Source organism: Sparus aurata, chromosome 10, assembly GCF_900880675.1.
Source record: "Sparus aurata chromosome 10, fSpaAur1.1, whole genome shotgun sequence".
NCBI lineage: Eukaryota > Metazoa > Chordata > Actinopteri > Spariformes > Sparidae > Sparus > Sparus aurata.
The window spans coordinates 9,468,516-9,489,046 of record NC_044196.1 but is presented as its reverse complement, the minus strand read 5'-3'; the positions used below and the strand labels follow the sequence as shown (position 1 = coordinate 9,489,046).

Below are 20,531 nucleotides of genomic sequence, written 5' to 3'. Positions count from 1 at the left end.
CCACTAGTCTGCACACCTCAACACACCATCAGGCCAAGTGACAAATGTTTCTTTCTGCAATACTCACTGTGACCACAAGAGGTGCACCTGTACCACTACTCATATACTGAATAAGACGAAAAGCATCCATGGTGCTCCAGTGGAGTTTTCATTTCTCTCTGCACTCCAAACACAACCTGCATCTATTATATGTTAACAAGTTATGTAACATGACTGTCATGTTTCTTTTGGTGAGGAATATGTCAAACATGGCACCAGTCTGCCCTCAGTGTCACAACTGCAGTTCTGGGTATTATCAGCAAGTCACATCAAGGATTTACATTTTATGACCTCATACGTATTATTATTCATATTCTGATATATGAGCATGTTGTTGTCACACAATAGTTAATGTTCATAGTGTTCAGTGTCAGTGTCAGCAGTTAGAGTACAGTGTGTTTTTGTTGTCTCATGTTTTATGATTAAAATACCAGTTTAACATCAACAGCAGTAGTTACCAGCGGGCTCCAGCAGCGGGAGCATACAGCTGTTATAATAAGGTGTCCTCAGCCATCATCTCTGTCTTTATCTTGGGCGCTGTTTAGCTCAGTTGGTAGAGTGCGAGCCCCAGATGCCGAGTCTCCGCAGCGGACCCGGGTTCAACTCCTGGTCTTGGTCCCTTTCCTGCGTGTCACTCCCCCTCTCCCTATTTCCTGTCATATCTTCAGCTGTTCTATCAATAAAGGCCAAAAAAAAAATTAAAAAAAATTCTGTCTTCATCTGAAGCTCTGCACAACATTTAACTGTTTCTGTAAAAGCAAAGAAGAAATACGTTAATTCTATTGTGCAAAAGCAGCCCAGGTTCATGTTAACATGTGTAACATCTGCCCACAGTGCAGGAAGTGGTCACAATGAGGGCATTTCATTGGAAAACACATTTTTTCAAAAGTTTTCACCAAAATGAACGGAAAATCTTAATGTATATTGTTTTCCGAATCAACAAGTTGGCCTAGATAGTTAAGATCGTGTTATAGGTAGAGCTTCATGACATGTTTACAGTTACTTGTAACGCAACTCTTAAAATTTAGGTTTTTTTAAACTGAGTCTGGTGAGTCTATTTTCTCCAAAGAAGCAGTGTTTACTGGATATGTTAAATTTTCAATGTTTACCATCCATATGTGATATTCTTGAATACATTTGTTGTAAATGTTGAAATCAGCTGAAACAGCTGTTGGGAGGTAAGAAACACGTCAGACACAGAAGCAGACAAGATTCACTTTAAAGACAAAGAACTGACACTTTTTACAAAGAAAGAAACATCTGAATGTTTTGTATTTAATGCCGAATTTGAAAGAAGGCACCAATTATTTATAATTTGTTGGAGCCGTTTCACAAAGTTTGTAAAGTGTCTCATCAGGATGCGACAACTCTTAAAATCACATGATTGTTAAGGAAGTCTGGTGACGTTGTCGTTGCTAGTAAATGTACTTAATTGCTTGGAACAAGTCCATGAATTTCACACACACACACACACACATGCAGCCGCTCATTTCTTGCACCAATTAGATCAAGTTGGTCAAAACAAGTTAAAGAGTTAAAGTTAGTCATATTGTTTGTATTGTTTGTCACGTGATCGTCCGTCTCCTCCACACATGTTCAGTCTTCCTGCCAGAGAGTGCGCAGTTAACAAAGAGTTCCATGTGAAGGAATGAAAGAGGATGTGTTGATGTGCACAGTTTAGTCTTTAGGACCAGAGATGAGACGTAAAGAGGCTCTGCTTCATGTTTACAGTCCGATCACTGAGGAGCGACACTAAAAGTCAAACTAACAAGTCGGTGATGTGGTGAGTTTACTCTCGACTGACTCAGAGGAGATTTGCAGCCTCCAGATCAGTTCCAGCAGCGGTTTTAACCTGAAACGGGACCTCCACCTCCTCAGTGATGTTCCTCACACTGTCACGACTGGAAGCGTTTCAGCGACAGAAGACGTCCTGCAGGTGAACTTTACTGTGTAACACGTTTCTGCAAACAGAGGAATGAGGAAAATGAGGAGGGGTTTTTCTTTTTTCGTCATGAACTTCATTATTAGGGTTTGTGAAAGATTGATCCACTACAGTTGATCTACAGTTGATCTAGACACATGAAAACTTTTTTTTGTCTTTCAGGTTTTTGCAAAAGTAAAATAAATTTTTTTTTAAAAAAAGACACAAAGAAGTGGTACATCTAGAATGTCCTACAAAACATAGTGTTGTAATGGAACTATTCAAAAATATTTAGGCTATGGACCCTGTCTCCTGTTGGCATTTGGCTACATTACCTCATCCACATCACAGGCACGTTGAGTGCAATAAATCTATTATGGTTGATGAACCAGTCCCGGACCAGAGCAGCCCGATGGGGACTGACATTATACCAGAAGACAACAAACTGGGGCTGCTCTGGCCCGGCCTAGACAACTGTCTCATGAGGTGTGTCCAGAAAGCGAATAATGAGGGCTGTGTTGTAAGCCCGAGGATGAAGTGGTGATGCAGTGTCACTGTTGCCTGCTCTCCTTCTTCGTCCTCTTCCTTGTCCTGCTGCTGCTCTTCCTCTCCCTCTCCCTCTTTTTGCCTCCACGTTTCCAAAGTTGGCACAAAGGAGCTGAGCTCACATCAGGTGTATCTGCAGTGCTATGGCTTAGACTGATTGGTCTACAATTAGATTTTAAATGTGTGTGAGTCTGTGTGCTATTCCAATTTGAGTTGTGTTTTGTATTTTAAATAGATGTGTTTTCCCAATGATTGCATGAGTCTTCCTTTTTGAACAATGTGTCTTATGTAAAAAAACAGTGTGTAGCGTTTTGCAAGAAGTGTGTTGGAGAATTTCAAACACAGTGCAAAGCATATATTGTGTTTACAGGGTTGGTGCTTTTGTTTAGGGCATGGTCACCAAAGTTAGAGGTTGTGATGCTTTGGACATAGCAAGCACTTTTAGTGTTTAAGCATTAGGCAAAAACTGTAATGTTTTGATGCTAAAAACGGTTTGGAAATGGGATTGTTAGGTTTTGTTTCAAGAGTTTCATTTTGCCGTATAAGTTAGAAGTTTATCAACATGTGCTTTGTCTTACTCGACCTGTGTGTTAAGTTATGACACAGTGAGCCAAAGTCTACAACATGTGTGTAAGCAATCGGCAAAAACTGTAAGCAATCATGCTTTATTTTTACAGTCCAACAGAACAGTCCACAGGCAATACTGTACTACTGTACTCACTGAGTCCTGTACTGATATGTAGGACTGCAATTTTCTGGTGAGAGTAGATGTCTCACCTATTCTCATTTCGGAAAGTCTAGATGATGGATATAACAGTGTACCTGCTCAAATTTGGCTGTACTCTTTGCCCAGTCTGCCTCATTGTTAGACCACATGGTCAACCAAAGTGGCTCGGATCTGACCAGAGATTACGGGCCTTGGCCTTCCTTGTCCTCCTCCTCTTACTCTCACTCCTCTGGCTCTGCCTCTGTTTCCAATGTTGTCATCCATTGCTCCAAAACAGAAGAGCTCACATGTTGCCTTTTTATGCTAAAGCTAATTGTAAAACTGTGTGACAGGTCTTTGCCCATGTGATGAGTCAGTGTGCATATTAGGGCAATTAACTTTATTTTGAATGACAGTGTGTTCCTTGTGAAAACAAGAGATTCTCTACATGAAAATTGTGCCAAATGCAGAAAATTGTGTGTAGCGATTTGAAAAATGTGTGTTTTAGAACTGCAGTTTGAGTGTAAAGCAGGGAATGTGCTTGTAGTTTAGCAGAGCTGGTTCAGGGGGGTGGTGCATGAGCTACATGTTGGGGTCATTGTGTTTCAAGTACCAGCATTTGTGTGTTGAGAAATTGAGAAAAACTTTAATACATGACTGCAGCTGAGAAGATTTCATTTTTCTCTCATGTTAGATGTCATGTTAGGAGTGTGATGAATTGATTTTAAACTTAATGTTCTTAGACTCCTTTGCAGATGAAAATGCCACCCTGCTTTACTCGACTCAACTTCCACCACAAGAGAGAGAAAAAAACAACCACTTTTCAGTTGGGAATGATGACACTGTCTAACACTATCTATGACACCATCATGTTGACACTTCACTGGAAACTTATTTCAGTCATGCTGATAAGAACTGGCTTCAGGTGTTACGCTAAGACACTCTGCAGTTTATTTTAGTATTTTGTTCATGTGATTTTATTTTCCCTCATGATGATCCTATTTGATATCTGGAGTCATTGTAGTTACATGAGGCAAAAACAAAGTCATCTCAGGACAGGTCACTTCTTAATGATTAGAAGTTGTGAAACATTGATAGCTGATATAAAACTCTGCCTTTTTAGATTCATATCTGAAGACACCCCATTGACAATCTTTTTTAATTTGTCAAATGTAATTCTTTAACTGAAGAAAACACCACTTTGAAAACATCTTTATTTTCTAAAGTCAAACACGAAACAGCTGTTTCACTCTAGTGATGTAGTATTTTTAAGAAGACTGTATGGGCGACATGGTGTACACATAACACAGACCCACAATAAAACACAGGCAGTGTGGATGCACAAACATATCTACAATATAATGTTAGTATATGGTCTGATATGATTAATGTTATGTTTCATGTATTTGCAATACTTTCCGGTAATGCCCGTTTTGTGAGGGAGATGGGTCTTATCATTTAGTGACGGTTGACAGGAAATGTAATCTTGTCAAAATCTGCTGTGATCAACACCCCTCCAGTGGTTTGAGCTTGTTTTGAGGTGTTAAAGTGAAGTAAGAACAGAGTCACACAGACACTCTGAGGAAGAAGCTGATAAAAAATCTGCTCTCGCATTTCTAAGAAATGTAACTTCTCTTTTCTCTCTGCTGCATATTAATCAATACAAAGTAGGAAGTTTGGTCAGAAGCAGAGTGACAGTGTCGGTGCTGGATGTGAAGATGGGTCACGCTCTGCTCGGTGTGCTCGGGTTATTCTGTGAGTACATCTGTGACTTTCTATGTGATTGTCAGTATTTATATCAGTGTAGTAGTTGTGTAGACATGAACTTTGTTGCTGTTTGTCTTGGTTCAGATTGGAGGATTATGTTAAGTTTATTACTCAACTGGTTACTTACACACTAGTTTATGCACACGTACCTGGACAATGCATGTACAGTATATGATCACAGGTATTATGTATATAGCTGTGGAATTACATGTATGGCTTATTTACCAGGCCTTTATATATTGAAGAGGTTTTTAGATGTGTTTCCCACCTCTGTAGCTCTGTATCATCACAGAACTGTGTGATACTGTTGATTGATAAACAATAGTTGTCACTGATGAAACTCCAGCTGGATTTTGTATTTGATTCTGGTCTAACGAAGTTTTCATCTTTATTTTAGTGCTGAATACACTCCTGTACGGACATGCTGAAGGTGACTAGTTATCTTTTCTATATTTACTGATTATGTTTGTCCTGTATGTCACCTGCTGTATCACTCTTGATCACTTGTTTTAGCAGCTGTGTTTTTCCTTATATGTGTCATTTTACTCAGTGCACATTATGAAATGACTGGATTAGTGCTCAGTTGTTCAGGGAAGCTACTTGTAAAGTGTAGCTCTGCATGATGCCACTGACTTTACACTGGAATAAGTTTAGTGACTGTAAAGATACTTTAGGTTTTAGTTTTTAGTCTTCATTATGGCCCAACACTGTGTATAGTTGTGTGATACAGTCACTTACAACAGTCTGTCACTCACTCAGTCATTGTGGACGGTGACGTGGTGTGTTTGCTGCCACATGCTGTGTTTCTTGTTATGACCTCTGGGAGCTGCAACAGTCACAAGTTGTCAAATGCTTCACAAACAGATGATGACAAATTATTAACCAAAGTAAAGTGTCTAATATGATCAATGTAATCATAAACTACAAACCTCCAGAACAGTTTCAATGCTCTTCGGCATAATTTCTGCACTTCTATAAACTTTATTTCTCTTGATTCTATTCTCCTCTTCTCTCTTTATTGTTACTGTCACAGAGTTCAGCAGCAACAGTATAACTTATTTATAAGCCATTTTGATATAATCATGTTTTGCACCGTGTATGTATGATTTGTGAACTAAAAACCTTTGACTGGTTTAGACAGTACTGGCTCAAAGCTCAGTACATGTTGTATTTTGAGTTGATTTGTTTCAAATGACACACGTTCAGTGACCTTCATGTTGTTTTTTCACAACAAACTATCAGACATAATTTCATTGTGAAAGCCAAATACAGAACTCAACCATAGAAATAAGCCGTCCTCTGTTTTCCCTGCAAAGGCTCAGAGGTGATAATTGAACATTTAACAGCTGTTTAACAGCTGCTAGTGGCTTTTCACCATCAAGACTCGCATATGTTGTGTTTTTGGTGATGGTCTATGTTGTTTTTTTCAGCAGGGCAGTGAAAATGTTCAACTTGGCTCTTTAACACTTAAACAAGGTTTCGCCTTCACAAATGTAACATTCAGTAGAGCAACTTAAGAATTAGATGAAGAAACCCAGAAAAGAGAGACATGACATCTAAGAGAGGTCCTTGACCAAGTTTAAACAAGTACATACACCACATATAATGTTCAGAACAGCACCAAACTTCAACTTCGGGGCATCAAAACTCCCCTTGCTTCGCTGGATTTTTATGGTGAGAGGAGCACAGCTCTCCACTGTCCTCCAACAGCTTCCTGTTGAGGTGAAGTCCCGATACGATGATTACCGGGTGCAGTTAGAAATGCTCGATTCCATTCTTTTCCCTGTCCGCTCTCGATAATAACTGTTATAAACTGGCAGGGAAGACACATATGAACTTTGACTGCTTTTCCATGGAGTCATAATCATACATTTTCATCCTTGAGCTGCGGAACTCTACTGCACTCCGTTATCAACTCGTCGGGACTTTCCCTCAACAGGAAGCTGTTGGAGGACAGTGGAGAGCTGTGCTCCTCTCACGATAAAGATTCAGTTATGCTAGGGGAGTCTTGATGCCCCGGACTATGTGCTGAGACACTATTTGTACTGTTGCTGAAGTTTGGTGCTGTTCTGAGCATTATTTGTGGCTTTTTCATGGTGGTTTCTTGTTGGAGGTGTATACTGCAGTGTATTGTTATCATGCAGTCTTTTTCTGGGGTTGCTAACTGTGCATTCAGACCAATAGCGCACAAAGAGAAAAATCCGCCTTGTCCGCCTTGTCCGCCTTGTCCACTCCACCTAAGTCACTTAGTCACCCTGTTCGTTCTTACTTCTAAAGTTAAAGAGCCTGCACGCCACTCGCGTTAAACACCACCACGCAACTACTGCTGTAGCACAGCCCATCCATTTACCAACATTGTTGATCACGGAAAGTTACTTGATGAACAGTAACTTGATAACGCACTATGCGCGCGCACACACACACACACACACACAAACACACGTGCACACACACACACACGCTTGGACACATGCACAGCCACTGGAGAAACTGCTATTGCAGGGATGGACTGGCCATCGGGAGTACCGGGATTTTTCCCGGTGGGCCGATGGACGGCCGTTTTTTATTTTATTTTTATTCATTGAGTTATTTATTTCTGCTGCGCCTATTCGCCAATCTCTCTCTCTCTGCCGACCCCATGAGAGAGAGAGAATGGCGAAAAAATCAAACTGAGCTTCGGCGTCTGTCCGAGGAGGATAGCAACAGGGCCAGGCTGCCTGGTGGAAGGAGGAAGAAGTCTAGCGAAGTCTAGGAGCTTGAGATAAACATGCATGGATGGGTGATTAGCAAACGGGCACGCCACGAGAGAGTTTTCCGCATGATGATCAGGGCAATGCGACACAATTATTTGGTTATTTACGGTATGATAACTCTCCCGGCTGTGGAGAGAGACAAGCTTCACACAGCCCAACTGCAGACACAGTGGAGAGGTGACGAGTAATGACCATAATCTAGGTTTCAGGCGCCATCTTTGAACGAATGTTTGGTAGGAACCAAAGTTACGCGGGTGTTTCTCTCGGACCGACCTGACCGAGGGACGACAGCAGAACGAGACACCCCATTGGTTATCGCATGGCTTTTCCACCTAGACGCGTCATAGCTCATTACATAAAGTTGGAGGATTTTTAACTTTTTTTCTCTCCTAATCTGCCTATTCCTCTGCCTTTTCCACCTTTCCCTCCTTGTCCGCCTGGCTCCCGATACACAATGAATGACTTCCGGGATATTTCTCCTCTTTGTGCACTTTCGGTCTGAACGCACAGTAAGACTCACTGAATTAGCGGTCTGCTACCTTGATCGCTGGACAGGGGGTCTAACACACTTTTACACAGTGTCACGGTGTGTTTGACCATGGATTAAACTTACAACGGAATATCCCTTTAATTTCCTTGTTTCTGTCTTTGTTCTAAATCAAACAGCAAACAGACCAAAGGTTGAACTGAGGGCTGATGACAGAGACATTCCTGTAGGGGGCAGTGTGACCCTGACCTGCTCTGTGAACCCATCATCATCTGGTTGGAAATACTTCTGGTACAGAGGAGAGAAAACCTCTGAACCTCTGACCTCTCAACTCTCAGCTGGACCAATCAGAGTCTCAGAGGGAGGAGTCTACTGGTGTAGAGGAGGAAGAGGAGAGCCAGTTAACTACACAGAGTACAGTGATTCAGTCACTGTCTACAAAATCAGTGAGTTTGACTTTTGTATAGGAAACAGAATAAAGATATATGTTGTATTCATTGATTGAAAAACATTGCATGTTTGATGTAGATTTATCTTTTATAATTTTTGTTTCCTTTCTGTGAATTCTTGAACATGAACAGTTCCAAACAAGGCTGTTGTGACTCTGCAGCCAAACTGGACTGAAGTATACAGAGGAGAGAGGATCACTCTCAGATGTGAGATCAAAGATGGAGGAGACACTGAGTGGGAGTATGACTGGAGAACAACCAGCTCAGAAAAACCTTCAGATCAAAATGAACACAGTATTACATCTGTGACTGGATCCCACAGTGGAGACTACAGGTGTAAGGGCAGAAAGAAACATACGCAGCATTCTGCAACAGATTGGAGTGATCCCATCAAACTGACAGTATCAGACGGTAAGTCACATCACATTTCTTTCAAAGTGAAGATTATACAGCTCATTAAAAGGCTGTTTTTGTTCATGTATATGTTTTAAAGTAAATCTTCAGTATGTACTGATTGTGCAGAATGAATCTGATCCACTATCAATACATGATTTAATTTAAAGAATCATTTTCCAACAGAACTCCGGCCTGTCATCAATGTGTCTCCATCATGGCTGAGTGCTGGAGCCTCAGTAACTCTGAACTGCAGTGTTGAGGATCCATCTGCAGGATGGAGGTTTTACTGGTATAAGATGGTTCCTGATCCATCAGACAAGTCCAAGTCCTTCGCCTTTAGATTTGAGATGCTACCTGGCAGCAGCAGTGGGACTGAACAGGATTCCTACATTGTTCGTGGACGGACACTAACAGCAGGATATAGTTGCAGAGTTGGAAGAGGAGATCCAGTGTATTACTCGGAGTACAGTTACTCTGGGTATACCTGGTCTTCAGGTCAGTTTGTTTCTATCTCTTAAGAAACAGATGTTATATCAGCTCTGTTCATCTTGATTCTAAATGATGAGAAACAAGCAGTATCTTGAAAAAAGTTAATTAATTTACTGGTCTTATGATCTTGCCTCTCTCTCGCTAGCATCATGCTAAACTTCATGCTTTCCACCTTACTGCGTGGAATTTACTTGTTTCCTTCTGTCCTCATTCTTTAACACAACACACAAAAAGACAGATATGATATCTTGGCTAAAACTCTGCTGCCATTTACAAAAAGTACTTTTAGTCTGGACACTTAAGCTCTTAAGTAAAATGTTTTCAAAATTGTAGCAAGAGGTCAAAGTCGAAATCATAATTTTACCAAAATACTGAACTTTGTTACAATAAAAACAAAGCTAAGGACTATTTGAATGTAGACATTTTCTATCTGAAGATCTTTGTGCTCTGTTTGACCTTTTATCACATGTTGTTCTTCAGATATTCACTCATCAGCATCTCTCACAGTGAGTCCTGACAGCGCTCAACACTTCACCTCTGAGTCTGACTCTGTCTCACTGAGCTGTGAGGGAAACTCTACAAAGTGGACGGCGAGGGCGTTTTCAACTGCTTCCGTCTCATGGTTAGACTGCTCCCATTGGAAGACAATGACTGGATCAGGATGCTACATGGACACTCACAGCCGCCGTAGTAAAGTGTACTGGTGTGAGTCTGATTCAGGAGAGTTCAGTAACGCAGTCAACATCACTGTACAGGGTATGATTTCATTACATTATGCTTTTCTTTGACTTATTACTTCAAACATCCCGTTGTGTGTTGAGGAGGACAGCACACTGACATGTTAAGAGTTCTGCCCAACACTCTGCTTCATCATCTCTCCACTAATTAATGGTTTTCACTTCATAAACATAGTTGAGTATTTAATCACACTGTGATTTTAACCATGTATAAATATAGAATATAGATTTGTGGCTGATGTGTTCTTCAGTTTTTAGGTCCATGATCACCATTTAAAGTCCAGTGTGAAGGATTTAGTGATATTTAGCAGTGAGTTTAAAGATTCAGCCAACTGAAAGGGTTCTTGAACATCAGACACACAGGGTGTATGAAGATGAAACATCAGATTTTATGATCACTGTTAAATCAGTGACAACAATGTAAAAGAAAAAAACCCAGTATGTCTTTTCTCATCTCTCTACATCAGCTCATTCTCAAGTTCCTCAACCAGCTGATCTCTGACTGAAACCTGGTATTCTTTGACTGTTTAACAGATGGAGATATGATCCTGCTGAGCCCTGCCCGTCCTGTGACTGAAGGACATTCTGTTAGTCTGAGCTGCAAATTAAAAAGAAGAAAATTTGACTCCACTGTGTTTTTCTATCACAATGAGAAAGTCATTCAAAATGACAGCAGATGGGAGTTAAAAATCTCTGCGGTGTCAAAGTCAGATGAAGGATTCTACAAGTGTCAACACTCAGGACGAGAGTCAGCACAGAGCTGGATGTCAGTTCAGGGTGAGTAGGATTAAAACAATTGCTGCATTTTCTTGTAAACTGTTTATTTTTAACTGGGAAAGAAATTTAGAGAAATATTGTTTTCCTAGTTGATCAGTTGCATCCAAAGCACAATCAGACAGACCCAAAGTGACGACACTGTGGGAGACAGAAGTCTGTGCTATGAGTTCACTCTGTCCAGGATGTAACCTCGCTCAAATGTGAGCTGGATAATCACCCTGTGATAAAGGATAAGAAGCAACTAATAGTTAATAATTTAACATTTGTTTTTCATCAATTAAAACCACAGTGAAAGTGTTAAACCTAGCTCTTCAACACTTTGACAGGGTTTTGCCTTCACAGATGTAACATTCATTAGTGCAACTTAAAAGAGAGACATGACATGTAAGAGAGGTTCTTGACCAAATTTAAAGTAAAATGTTTTCAGTATTTATAAAATAATTCAGTGTTAATATTAATTTACTGTTAAGGTATTTCTGACCTGTGTGTGCTGCCCTTTATAAACAGCAAACAGACCAAAGGCTGAACTGATGGCTGATGACAGAGACATTCCTGTAGGGGGCAGTGTGACCCTGACCTGCTTTGTGAACCCATCATCATCTGGTTGGAAATACTTCTGGTACAGAGAAGAGAAAACCTCTGAACCTCTGACCTCTCAACTCTCAGCTGGACCAATCAGAGTCTCAGAGGGAGGAGTCTACTGGTGCAGAGGAGTTAGAGGAGAGCCAGTTAACTACACAGAGTACAGTGATTCAGTCACTATCTACAAAATCAGTGAGTTTGACTTTTATTATGGAAACAGAATAAAGATACATGTTGTATAGCGACTATCCTGCCCTCCTGTAGTCACTGTGCATGGGAGTGGGAGACTGTTTTTGACGCACTCAACAAACAACTGTCCATGCGCTTGTCCATGTTCGGGTGGTGTTCCCATTTGATAGACAAAAAGTTACAACAAAACATGTGGGGTGAGTGAGTGAGCCAGGTGAGCAAGTGGTAAAAACCGCATGATCCTCCACCCCATGCTGCCCCTCATTACCGACACCCGTGACTATAAAGAAAACGCTATACTGCCAACCGTCGAGACCTGATGAAACCCAAAAGACAAACAAATAAACAGATGTGGCTCCTAAACACCGGCCCCTAATTGTGATGATAAAACAATTATACAAAGCAAAAAATGGAGTCACAAAACAATCTAATCTACTGTCTTCTTTCTTCTGTGTCAATATCCTCCAACACGTGTGACTCAACGTGGGGTCATGACCTTTACACTGCTTGAAGCAAGAAGAGCTTGGATATGGGCCGCTCCAAATACCCTGTCTTTGTCTTCAACTGTACTGAACATACAAATCCTTTCTTGTCCAGGTAAGTCTTTGTTACTCTTCCCGTAATCCATGATCCATGAGGAGCTGGTTGATCCATGACAACAAGTCTTCAATCAAGAAACTTCCTCCACTTTTGCCATTCCTGCAGTAATGGCAAATATTCCCTCATCCACCTTTTCCAAAACAGATCTGAAAGATATTGAACCTGCCTCCATCTTCTCTTGATGTAAAGGCCAGGAGCATGAGTGGGCTTTCCTTTGAGCAAAAAGATATGATTTGGAGTGAGAGCTTCCAAGTCATTGACATCATCAGAGACCTTGGTTATGGGGCGGTCATTGAGAATAGCCTCCACTTGGCACAGGATAGCATGCAGGCTTTCATCATTCAAAGATTGTTGTCGCAGAACAGAAAAGACGACCTTTCTAAACATCGTGATGAGTCGCTCCCACACACCGCCATGATGGGATGCGGAAGGGGTGTTGAACAGCCAATCACGCCCCTCTGCAGGAGAACGCCTTGAATCTTCCTGTGGTCTATGGCTTTTCTTAACTCTCGCTCTACTCCAACAAAGTTTGTGCCATTGTCTGACCTCAAACTGGACACTTGACCTCTGCGACACACAAATCTTTATATGGCATTAACACAAGAGTCCATGTCTAGAAAATTTGCAATCTCCAAATGTACGGCTGTGCTTGTCATGCAGGTGAATATTACTCAACACCTTTTGACCATAGCACATCCTCTCTTGACCTCAATGGGCCCGAAGTAGTCCACTCCTACATTGGTGAAAGGAGGCAAGTCTGGAATAATTCTCTCCTTTGGCATGTCAACCATTTTCTGCTCACTTGGCTGTCGTCGATCCTGTTAGCAAACCACACATTCAGATATTATTTTTCGACAGGCAGAGTTAGCATTTGTAATCCAATACTTTTGTCGCAAATGTGAGAGCATGTGATTTCTCCCAGCATGGCCAAGTTGTTGATGAACTTATCGCAGAATGAGATTAGATATATGATGACCTTTGGACAGTATTACAGGATGTTTCAGCTCCTCAGGTAAAGCTGACCTACTGAGTCTTCCACCCACTCAACAAACCATCCTGCAACACAGGATCCAGCTTGTAGGTGTCACTGGTTTTCTTTACACCTGATCCTCCACTCCCCAATGAAGTGATTTCTTCCATTAATGCTGCCCGCTGACTGAAGCCAATAATGGCAGATTCTATTCTGAGAGGTCACTCCCACAAAGCGGTTGACCTTCGATAGCATCTCTGGCCTTTCTCATCTCTTCTTCAACTGATTGCATGGGTGAGCTGGCAAAAGATTTAACTATCTCCTTCCTTTTTCTCTTTGGCTTAGGAGAATAGTTTTGAGCCTAAGGAACCAGGCAACTGAGGTCTTGAGCTTAGTCCACCAAGAAAAGTGATGAATAAGTTTTGTAGTGGCATCCTCAGAGCCAGAGGTGATGGCGTTTGCCCTTAGGTTCCTTTTGACCTCTGGATCCTCTTTCATAATGGGCTGTGGAGCGACAGGTTGTGGCCAATCTACTTCTGGCTTTCGAAGAATGTCTGGACCCTCAATCCACCTTTTACATGCCAGGAAGTTGTCCACAGACAGATCTCTGGATGTTTGATCAGCAGGATTGCTCTTTGAGCTGACATACCTCCACTGAACCGCATTTGTTGCTTCTGTTATAGAGGCTACTCTATTTGCCACAAGGGTGTGGAATCTTTTGGTATCATTATTGATGTACTTCAGCACAGTCTGACTGTCAATTCAGAAGCAGGGCTCCTCCAAATGCAATGGCAGTTCTTTCCTGAGCATGTTGTCATTTTTAACTGCAAGCACAGCAGCAGTAAGTTCAAGGTGAGGAATTGTTGTTTGTTATAACGGTGCAACTCTAGCGTTTCCCAACATAAATGGAAGATATCTCTCTTTATCCTGGTTCCCCAACCTCAGGTAGAACACTGTGCCATAACCATGATGGTCACTGGCATTTGCCAAGTGATGTATCGTTTCTCCAAATTATTTTGCTTTGATGCAGGGATCCACCTTAAACTCCACCACTTTCTCCAGGTCCATTAGCCACATTTTTTGCAACAGCGTCTTTTGCAACAAGGTGAGTGTTGACAAAAATCCTAATGAGTCATAGATGGAACTGACAATTGAAAGAATACCTCTTCTGGTATGTGGTCTCTTTTCCACTGCAGGCTTGAATGAGAAAGTGTCACTCTCAGCACACCAACTCAACCCAAGCAGTGTCTCCATTGGCAAGTTGTCCTGTTCCAACTACAGCTGCCTTGTGTTTTGGACCGCTTTACCTCCGGAATAGATGACAACATCTTTTGACTATTGCTGGTCCACTTTACCAGCTGAAATCCTCCCTTTGCGCAAATGTCAGCAAGATCAACAACCAATGACAGTGCATCCTCTTCTGTTGGCAGAGATTTCAAACAATAGTCGACATAAAAGTTGTTGTAGAGTCTTTGTGCCCTGTAAATTCAACTTCTTCATGCAACTGCATGCAACTGGTGGTACAAAAGTTTGCTGTACTTCCAGGGTCTAAAAAGGCATAGGTCTGCAGCACCTTATCTCCTTTCACAGACTTCAACTGTACAGGAATGATGGAAAGAGTACAGTCTTGGTCTCCTGCCCCAGTACAAACACCTGCTTGCAGAGAGACAAGTGCACTACTATCTGGTGTTTCTTGAGGTTTGCTGCCTTTGTCTTTATTATGAATATGCAGAATAGTTGGGTACTTTAGATTTATCACATGACAGACTAATTCTGCATTCCTTGCTGATGTGGCCAACCTTCAAAAATCCTTAACAGATTTCTTTATCTCTAAGAAACTCAATTTTTGAGGATTCTTTTTTTCAGTTTTGAGCATTTGGATAATAGATGTGGTTCTTTACGAGGACAGACTTCTGATGACTTCTGACTTCTTACTATATCTTGTACACTATGGGCATATGAGGTGCAGTGGGGTTGGTAGATGCAATGGTTGTTGCAAAGCTGCTTCCTTTGATGTTGCTCCGGGTTCGCGGCTCGCTCCTGTTAAGAGGCTTTGTTAATGTGCTTGGACATGGCTCTGAAATATCACCAAAGAGTGGATGAGACAAGATCTTGACTTGATTCTCCATATTGGGAAAGGTGCCTTAATAGCACATGTCTACATGTTGTATTAATTGATTGAAAAACATTATATGTTTGATATGGATTTAACTTTTCTTCATTTTTGTTTCCTTTCTGTGAATTCTTGAACATGAACAGTCTCAAACAAGGCTGTTGTGACTCTGCAGCCAAACTGGTCTGAAGTATACAGAGGAGAGAGGATCTCTCTCAGATGTGAGATCAAAGATGGAGGAGACACTGAGTGGGAGTATGAATGGAGAACAACCAGCTCAGAAAAACCTTCAGATCAAAATGAACACAGTATTACATCTGTGACTGGATCCCACAGTGGAGACTACAGGTGTAAGGGCAGAAAGAAACATACGCAGCATTCTTCAACAGATTGGAGTGATCCCATCAAACTGACAGTATCAGACAGTAAGTCACATCACATTTCTTTCAGAGTGAACATTATACAGCTCATTAAAAGGCTGTTTTTGTTCATATATATTTTAAAAGTGAATCTTCAGTATGTACTGATTTTGCAGAATGTATCTGATCCACTATCAATGGATGTTTTAATCTAAACAATCTTTTTCCAACAGAACCCCTTCCTGTCCTCACTGTGTCTTCATCATGGCTGAGTGCTGGAGCCTCAGTAACTCTGAATTGCAGTATTGAAGATCTGTCTGCTGGATGGAAGTTCTACTGGTATAAAACTGTTCCTGAGCCATCAGGCAACTTCTACTACAGAGCTAAGCAGCTACCTGGCAGCAGCAGTTGGACTGAACAGGATTCCTACATTGTTCATGGACAGACGCACACAGCACGATATATGTGCAGAGCTGGAAGAGGAGATCCAGAGTATTCCACTTATGACAGTGAACCTAAGTTTGTTTGGTCTGCAGGTCAGTTTGTTTCTTTCTGTTTGTTTCTAAATGATGACAAACAAACAGTGTCTTCAAGAAAAGTAAATTAATTTACTGTGGTCTCATGATCTTGCCTCTCTCTCACTAGCATCAAGCTAAACTTGATGCTTTCCACCTTACTGGGTGGAATTTACTTGTTTCCTTATGTCTTCACTCTTTAACACAACACACAAAAAGACAGATATGATATCTTGGCTAAAACTTTGCTCTCATTTACAAAAAGAACTTTTAGTCTGGATACTTCAGCTCTTCTTCTGCTTACAGCAGCTGGAGTTACTTGGTTGTCTACCATTTTAAAATGTACTCAAAAGTGTAGGAAGAGGTTAAAGTAGAAATCATAATTTTACCAAAATATTGAACTTTGTTAGAGTAAAAACAAAGCTAAGGTCTATTTGAATGGAGGCATTTTCTATCTGAAGATCTCTGTGCTCTGTTTGACCTCTTATCACATGTTGTTTTTCAGATATTCACTCATCAGCATCTCTCACAGTGAGTCCTAACAGAGCTCAACACTTCACCTCTGACTCTGTCTCTCTGAGCTGTGAGGGAAACTCTACTGACTGGAGAGTGATGAGGTCATCACCTGAGGGCAGATACAGGTCAGTCTGCACCACCTGGGGGATAATGACTGGATCAACATGCATCATAAACACCCACAGCACCAGTGATACAGTGTACTGGTGTGAGTCTGGATCAGGAGAGTTCAGCAACGCAGTCAACATCACTGTTCAGGGTATGATTTCATTTCATTAGGTTTTTCTTTGACTTATTATTTCAAACATCCCGTTGTGTGTTGAGGAGGACAGCACACTGACATGTTAAGAGTTCTGCCCAACACTCTGCTTCATCATCTCTCCACTTAATAAACATAGTTGAGGATTTAATCACACTGTGATTTTAACCATGTATAAATATATAATATAGATTTGTGGCTGATGTGTTCTTCAGTTTTTAGGTCCATGATCACCATTTAAAGTCCAATGTGAAGGATTTAGTGATATTTAGCTGTGAGTTTACAGATTCAGCGAACTGAAAGGGTTCTTGAACATAAGACACACAAGGTGTATGAAGATGAAACGTCACATTTTATGATCACTGTTAAATCAGTGACAACAATGTGAAAGAAAAAAACCCAGTATGTCTTTTCTCATCTCTCTACATCAGCTCATTCTCAAGTTCCTCAACCAGCTGATCTCTGACTGAAACCTGGTATTCTTTGACTGTTTAACAGATGGAGATATGATCCTGCTGAGCCTTGCCCGTCCTGTGACTGAAGGACATTCTGTTAGTCTGAGCTGCAAATTAAGAAGACGAACATTTGACTCCATTGTGTTTTTCTATCACAATGAGAAAGTCATTCAAAATGACAGCAGATGGGAGTTAAATATCTCTGCAGTGTCAAAGTCAGATGAAGGATTCTACAAGTGTCAACACTCAGGACGAGAGTCAGCACAAAGCTGGATGTCAGTTCAGGGTGAGTAGGATTAAAACAATTGCTGTATTTTCTTGTAAACTGTTTGTTTTTGACTGGGAAATAAATTCAGATGAATATTGTTCCTAGTTATTCCAGCAGTGTCCAGGCCTGACAGCTCTTCATTTCTTGTACTGTTGATTGTTGGGCTGGTTTGTGGAATCCTTCTTGTTATTCCTCTGCTCGTTTTGTTTTGCTACAGAGCATCCAAGGGTGAGACCTTCTTCTTCTATTATTACATGTTTTTTAATAATTCTAATACACACACATACTCTGACCTCATGAGAGAGAACAGCAGTATAACAACCATCTAACAACAAGTGTCTCTTTCACAGATTCAGGCTTCGTCAGGTAGGTGCAACACTCTCTCATGTCATGTTGAACGTAACATCAACACATTTTTATGTTCCTGTTTAAATGTTCTGTATCTGATACGTGTTGTAGACCAGTCCATTCTGAGAGCACCAACGCAGATCATGTGGACTACGAGAATGATCATTACTCCGCTCTTCTGCATGGTAAGCAGTGAAACTAAACTTTATTTGTCACATATTATATTTAAAGTTATCTAACAAAATATTAGTTTGTGTAATAAGTATTGTAAAGTAAACTTGGCTTGATTTTAATTTCTCTGTAGGTGATATTCGTCTCTATAATGCAATCGGAGACCGCCAAGAAGCTGAACATGGTACAGTTTATACCTTTTATTCACCATGCAGCTGTTAGAAATACCAGCATGAGACAATTTAGTTTAACTGTAAAATACTTATTGACAATCCTTGAGCATATTTGTTTGTCTGAAATGATATATTTTAGACTGAGATACACATCTTACAACAAGTGTCTCTTTCACAGATTCAGGCTTCGTCAGGTAGGTGCAACACTCTCTCATCTCATGTTGAACGTAACATCAACACATTTTTATGTTTCTATTTAAATGTTCTGCATCTGATACATATTGTAGACCAGTCCAGTCTGAGAGCGCCAACGTAGATCATGTGGACGACGAGAATGATCATTACTCTGCTCTTCTCCATGGTAAGCAGTTAAACTAATGTCATAAATCTAATCTTATATATTTACACAGTGGGGTCCAAAAGTCTGAGACCATTGAAAATCTCTAATATTGTCACGTGAACCTGGAAATAATCAGAAAGTGTGAGTCTGAGCATCAAATCATTTCTAGACTCAAAGTTTCTAAAGGGAAGGTGCAATTAACAATACAAAATGTGAAGCACTTGACAGAAACTGAATCAGTTGTATCCAAAGACACAAAGTGACCACACCATCAGAAGATCAATAAATCACACTTCACTCTGTTGGTCCTGTATTACACGAGGCACAATTAAGTAATGTTTATGCAACATTAGAAGAGAGTTTTAGGTTAAATTTGGCTATCAATAATAATGAATGATTATCAGGGACAATTATTAACTAACTCTGCAGCTCTTTGAGTTTAAGTTTTGCTTAAACTGTGGTTTAGGGCTGTAATGCTAGCTGGGTGCAGAAAGGGAATCTGAGGCGCTGTCACTGTCTAAGGGATTATGACTGTGCACTGAACTGTGGTCAGAGAAGCTGTGGTCATCATCTGAGCAGTTTGTTGACTGGTCATAATTGTGGGCCAAGATTTCTACATATGGCCCTCTACAGCTCCTTCTGTCTGCATGCCTATCGCGACGCAGTTGGTGGTCATGGCGGTCACAATTGTTGTCCCTATGCATCCTTTTGTCACCCCCCTTTGGCTTGTTGGCAAGGTGATGTTTTGAGGCAGGAGACTTCTGAGACACTGCTCTGTTTAAGCAGACAGGCTCAGGTGTCTTATCCCTGGATTTGGGAGTGACAACAGTTTCCCAAATCACATATATCATCTTCCTTATCTCATTCAGTGGGATGTTTTCTTGGCACATCGTAATTGCATTGTGACTGCGTACACATGGTTAAAGGTTATTCACAAACAAAGACTTAAAGGTAGGGTTCTCTTCTAAGGCTGGTGCATTCTTGCCTTGAAAGTTAGCATGCCTCAAACGCATAACAATAATAATAATAATCTCTGGGATGTTCACAAGGGGAATGTTTAATTTCGATGGCTGCTGCATCAGCAGTAGAAGAGAAGTCTTCTTTCAAGGCAAAGCTCTCTATAGTCTTTTCTGACCCTGGGAGGTTATGATTGTATGAAATTACAAACAGCTTTAGAGCTGGTGTTCCACACAAGTTTGACTTTCTCCCTCTCGATTGCATCGGACAAGTCAATTAGACAACGCTCAAGTAAAACTATCCTCAACATGGTGATTACAGTTGTCTGGCTCAAAATGTTGAATGTCCCTAGCTATAAACTCATGCTCTTCAAGGCGGGGGGACTCTAAGCGTTTCTATTGACAACACATGCTGCAGTTCTGTCTAGCTGAGAGACAGTGGCAGGACGGCTGTTATCACTCTCATGGAGGTGCAGAGAGGAGGCAGAGCACTCCTGCAGTGATCTGGTCCCCCTTTCAGAGGGATGGTCACTGATGAAGGTGTCATGCATCAAAGACTGGGAACAGTGGATAGAATATCTTCTTGGGGATAAACTACCTGTGACCTCCCTGTCTCTTTCTAAAGGATGGGAAGTCAAGTTACTGTTATC

General features: G+C 41.0%; 1 protein-coding gene across 1 annotated transcript in view; it reads left to right on the top strand.

Annotated features, from left to right (window-relative positions):
* The window catches only part of LOC115588980 (uncharacterized), a 654,211-nt gene that overhangs the window by 610,432 nt on the left and 23,248 nt on the right, over positions 1-20,531 (top strand). The window contains exons 6-9 of the mRNA XM_030429652.1: positions 18,353-18,426; positions 18,546-18,596; positions 18,764-18,779; positions 18,873-18,946. Coding sequence (XP_030285512.1) covers positions 18,353-18,426; positions 18,546-18,596; positions 18,764-18,779; positions 18,873-18,946 — 215 coding nt within the window. The remainder of the gene's footprint in view (positions 1-18,352; positions 18,427-18,545; positions 18,597-18,763; positions 18,780-18,872; positions 18,947-20,531) is intronic.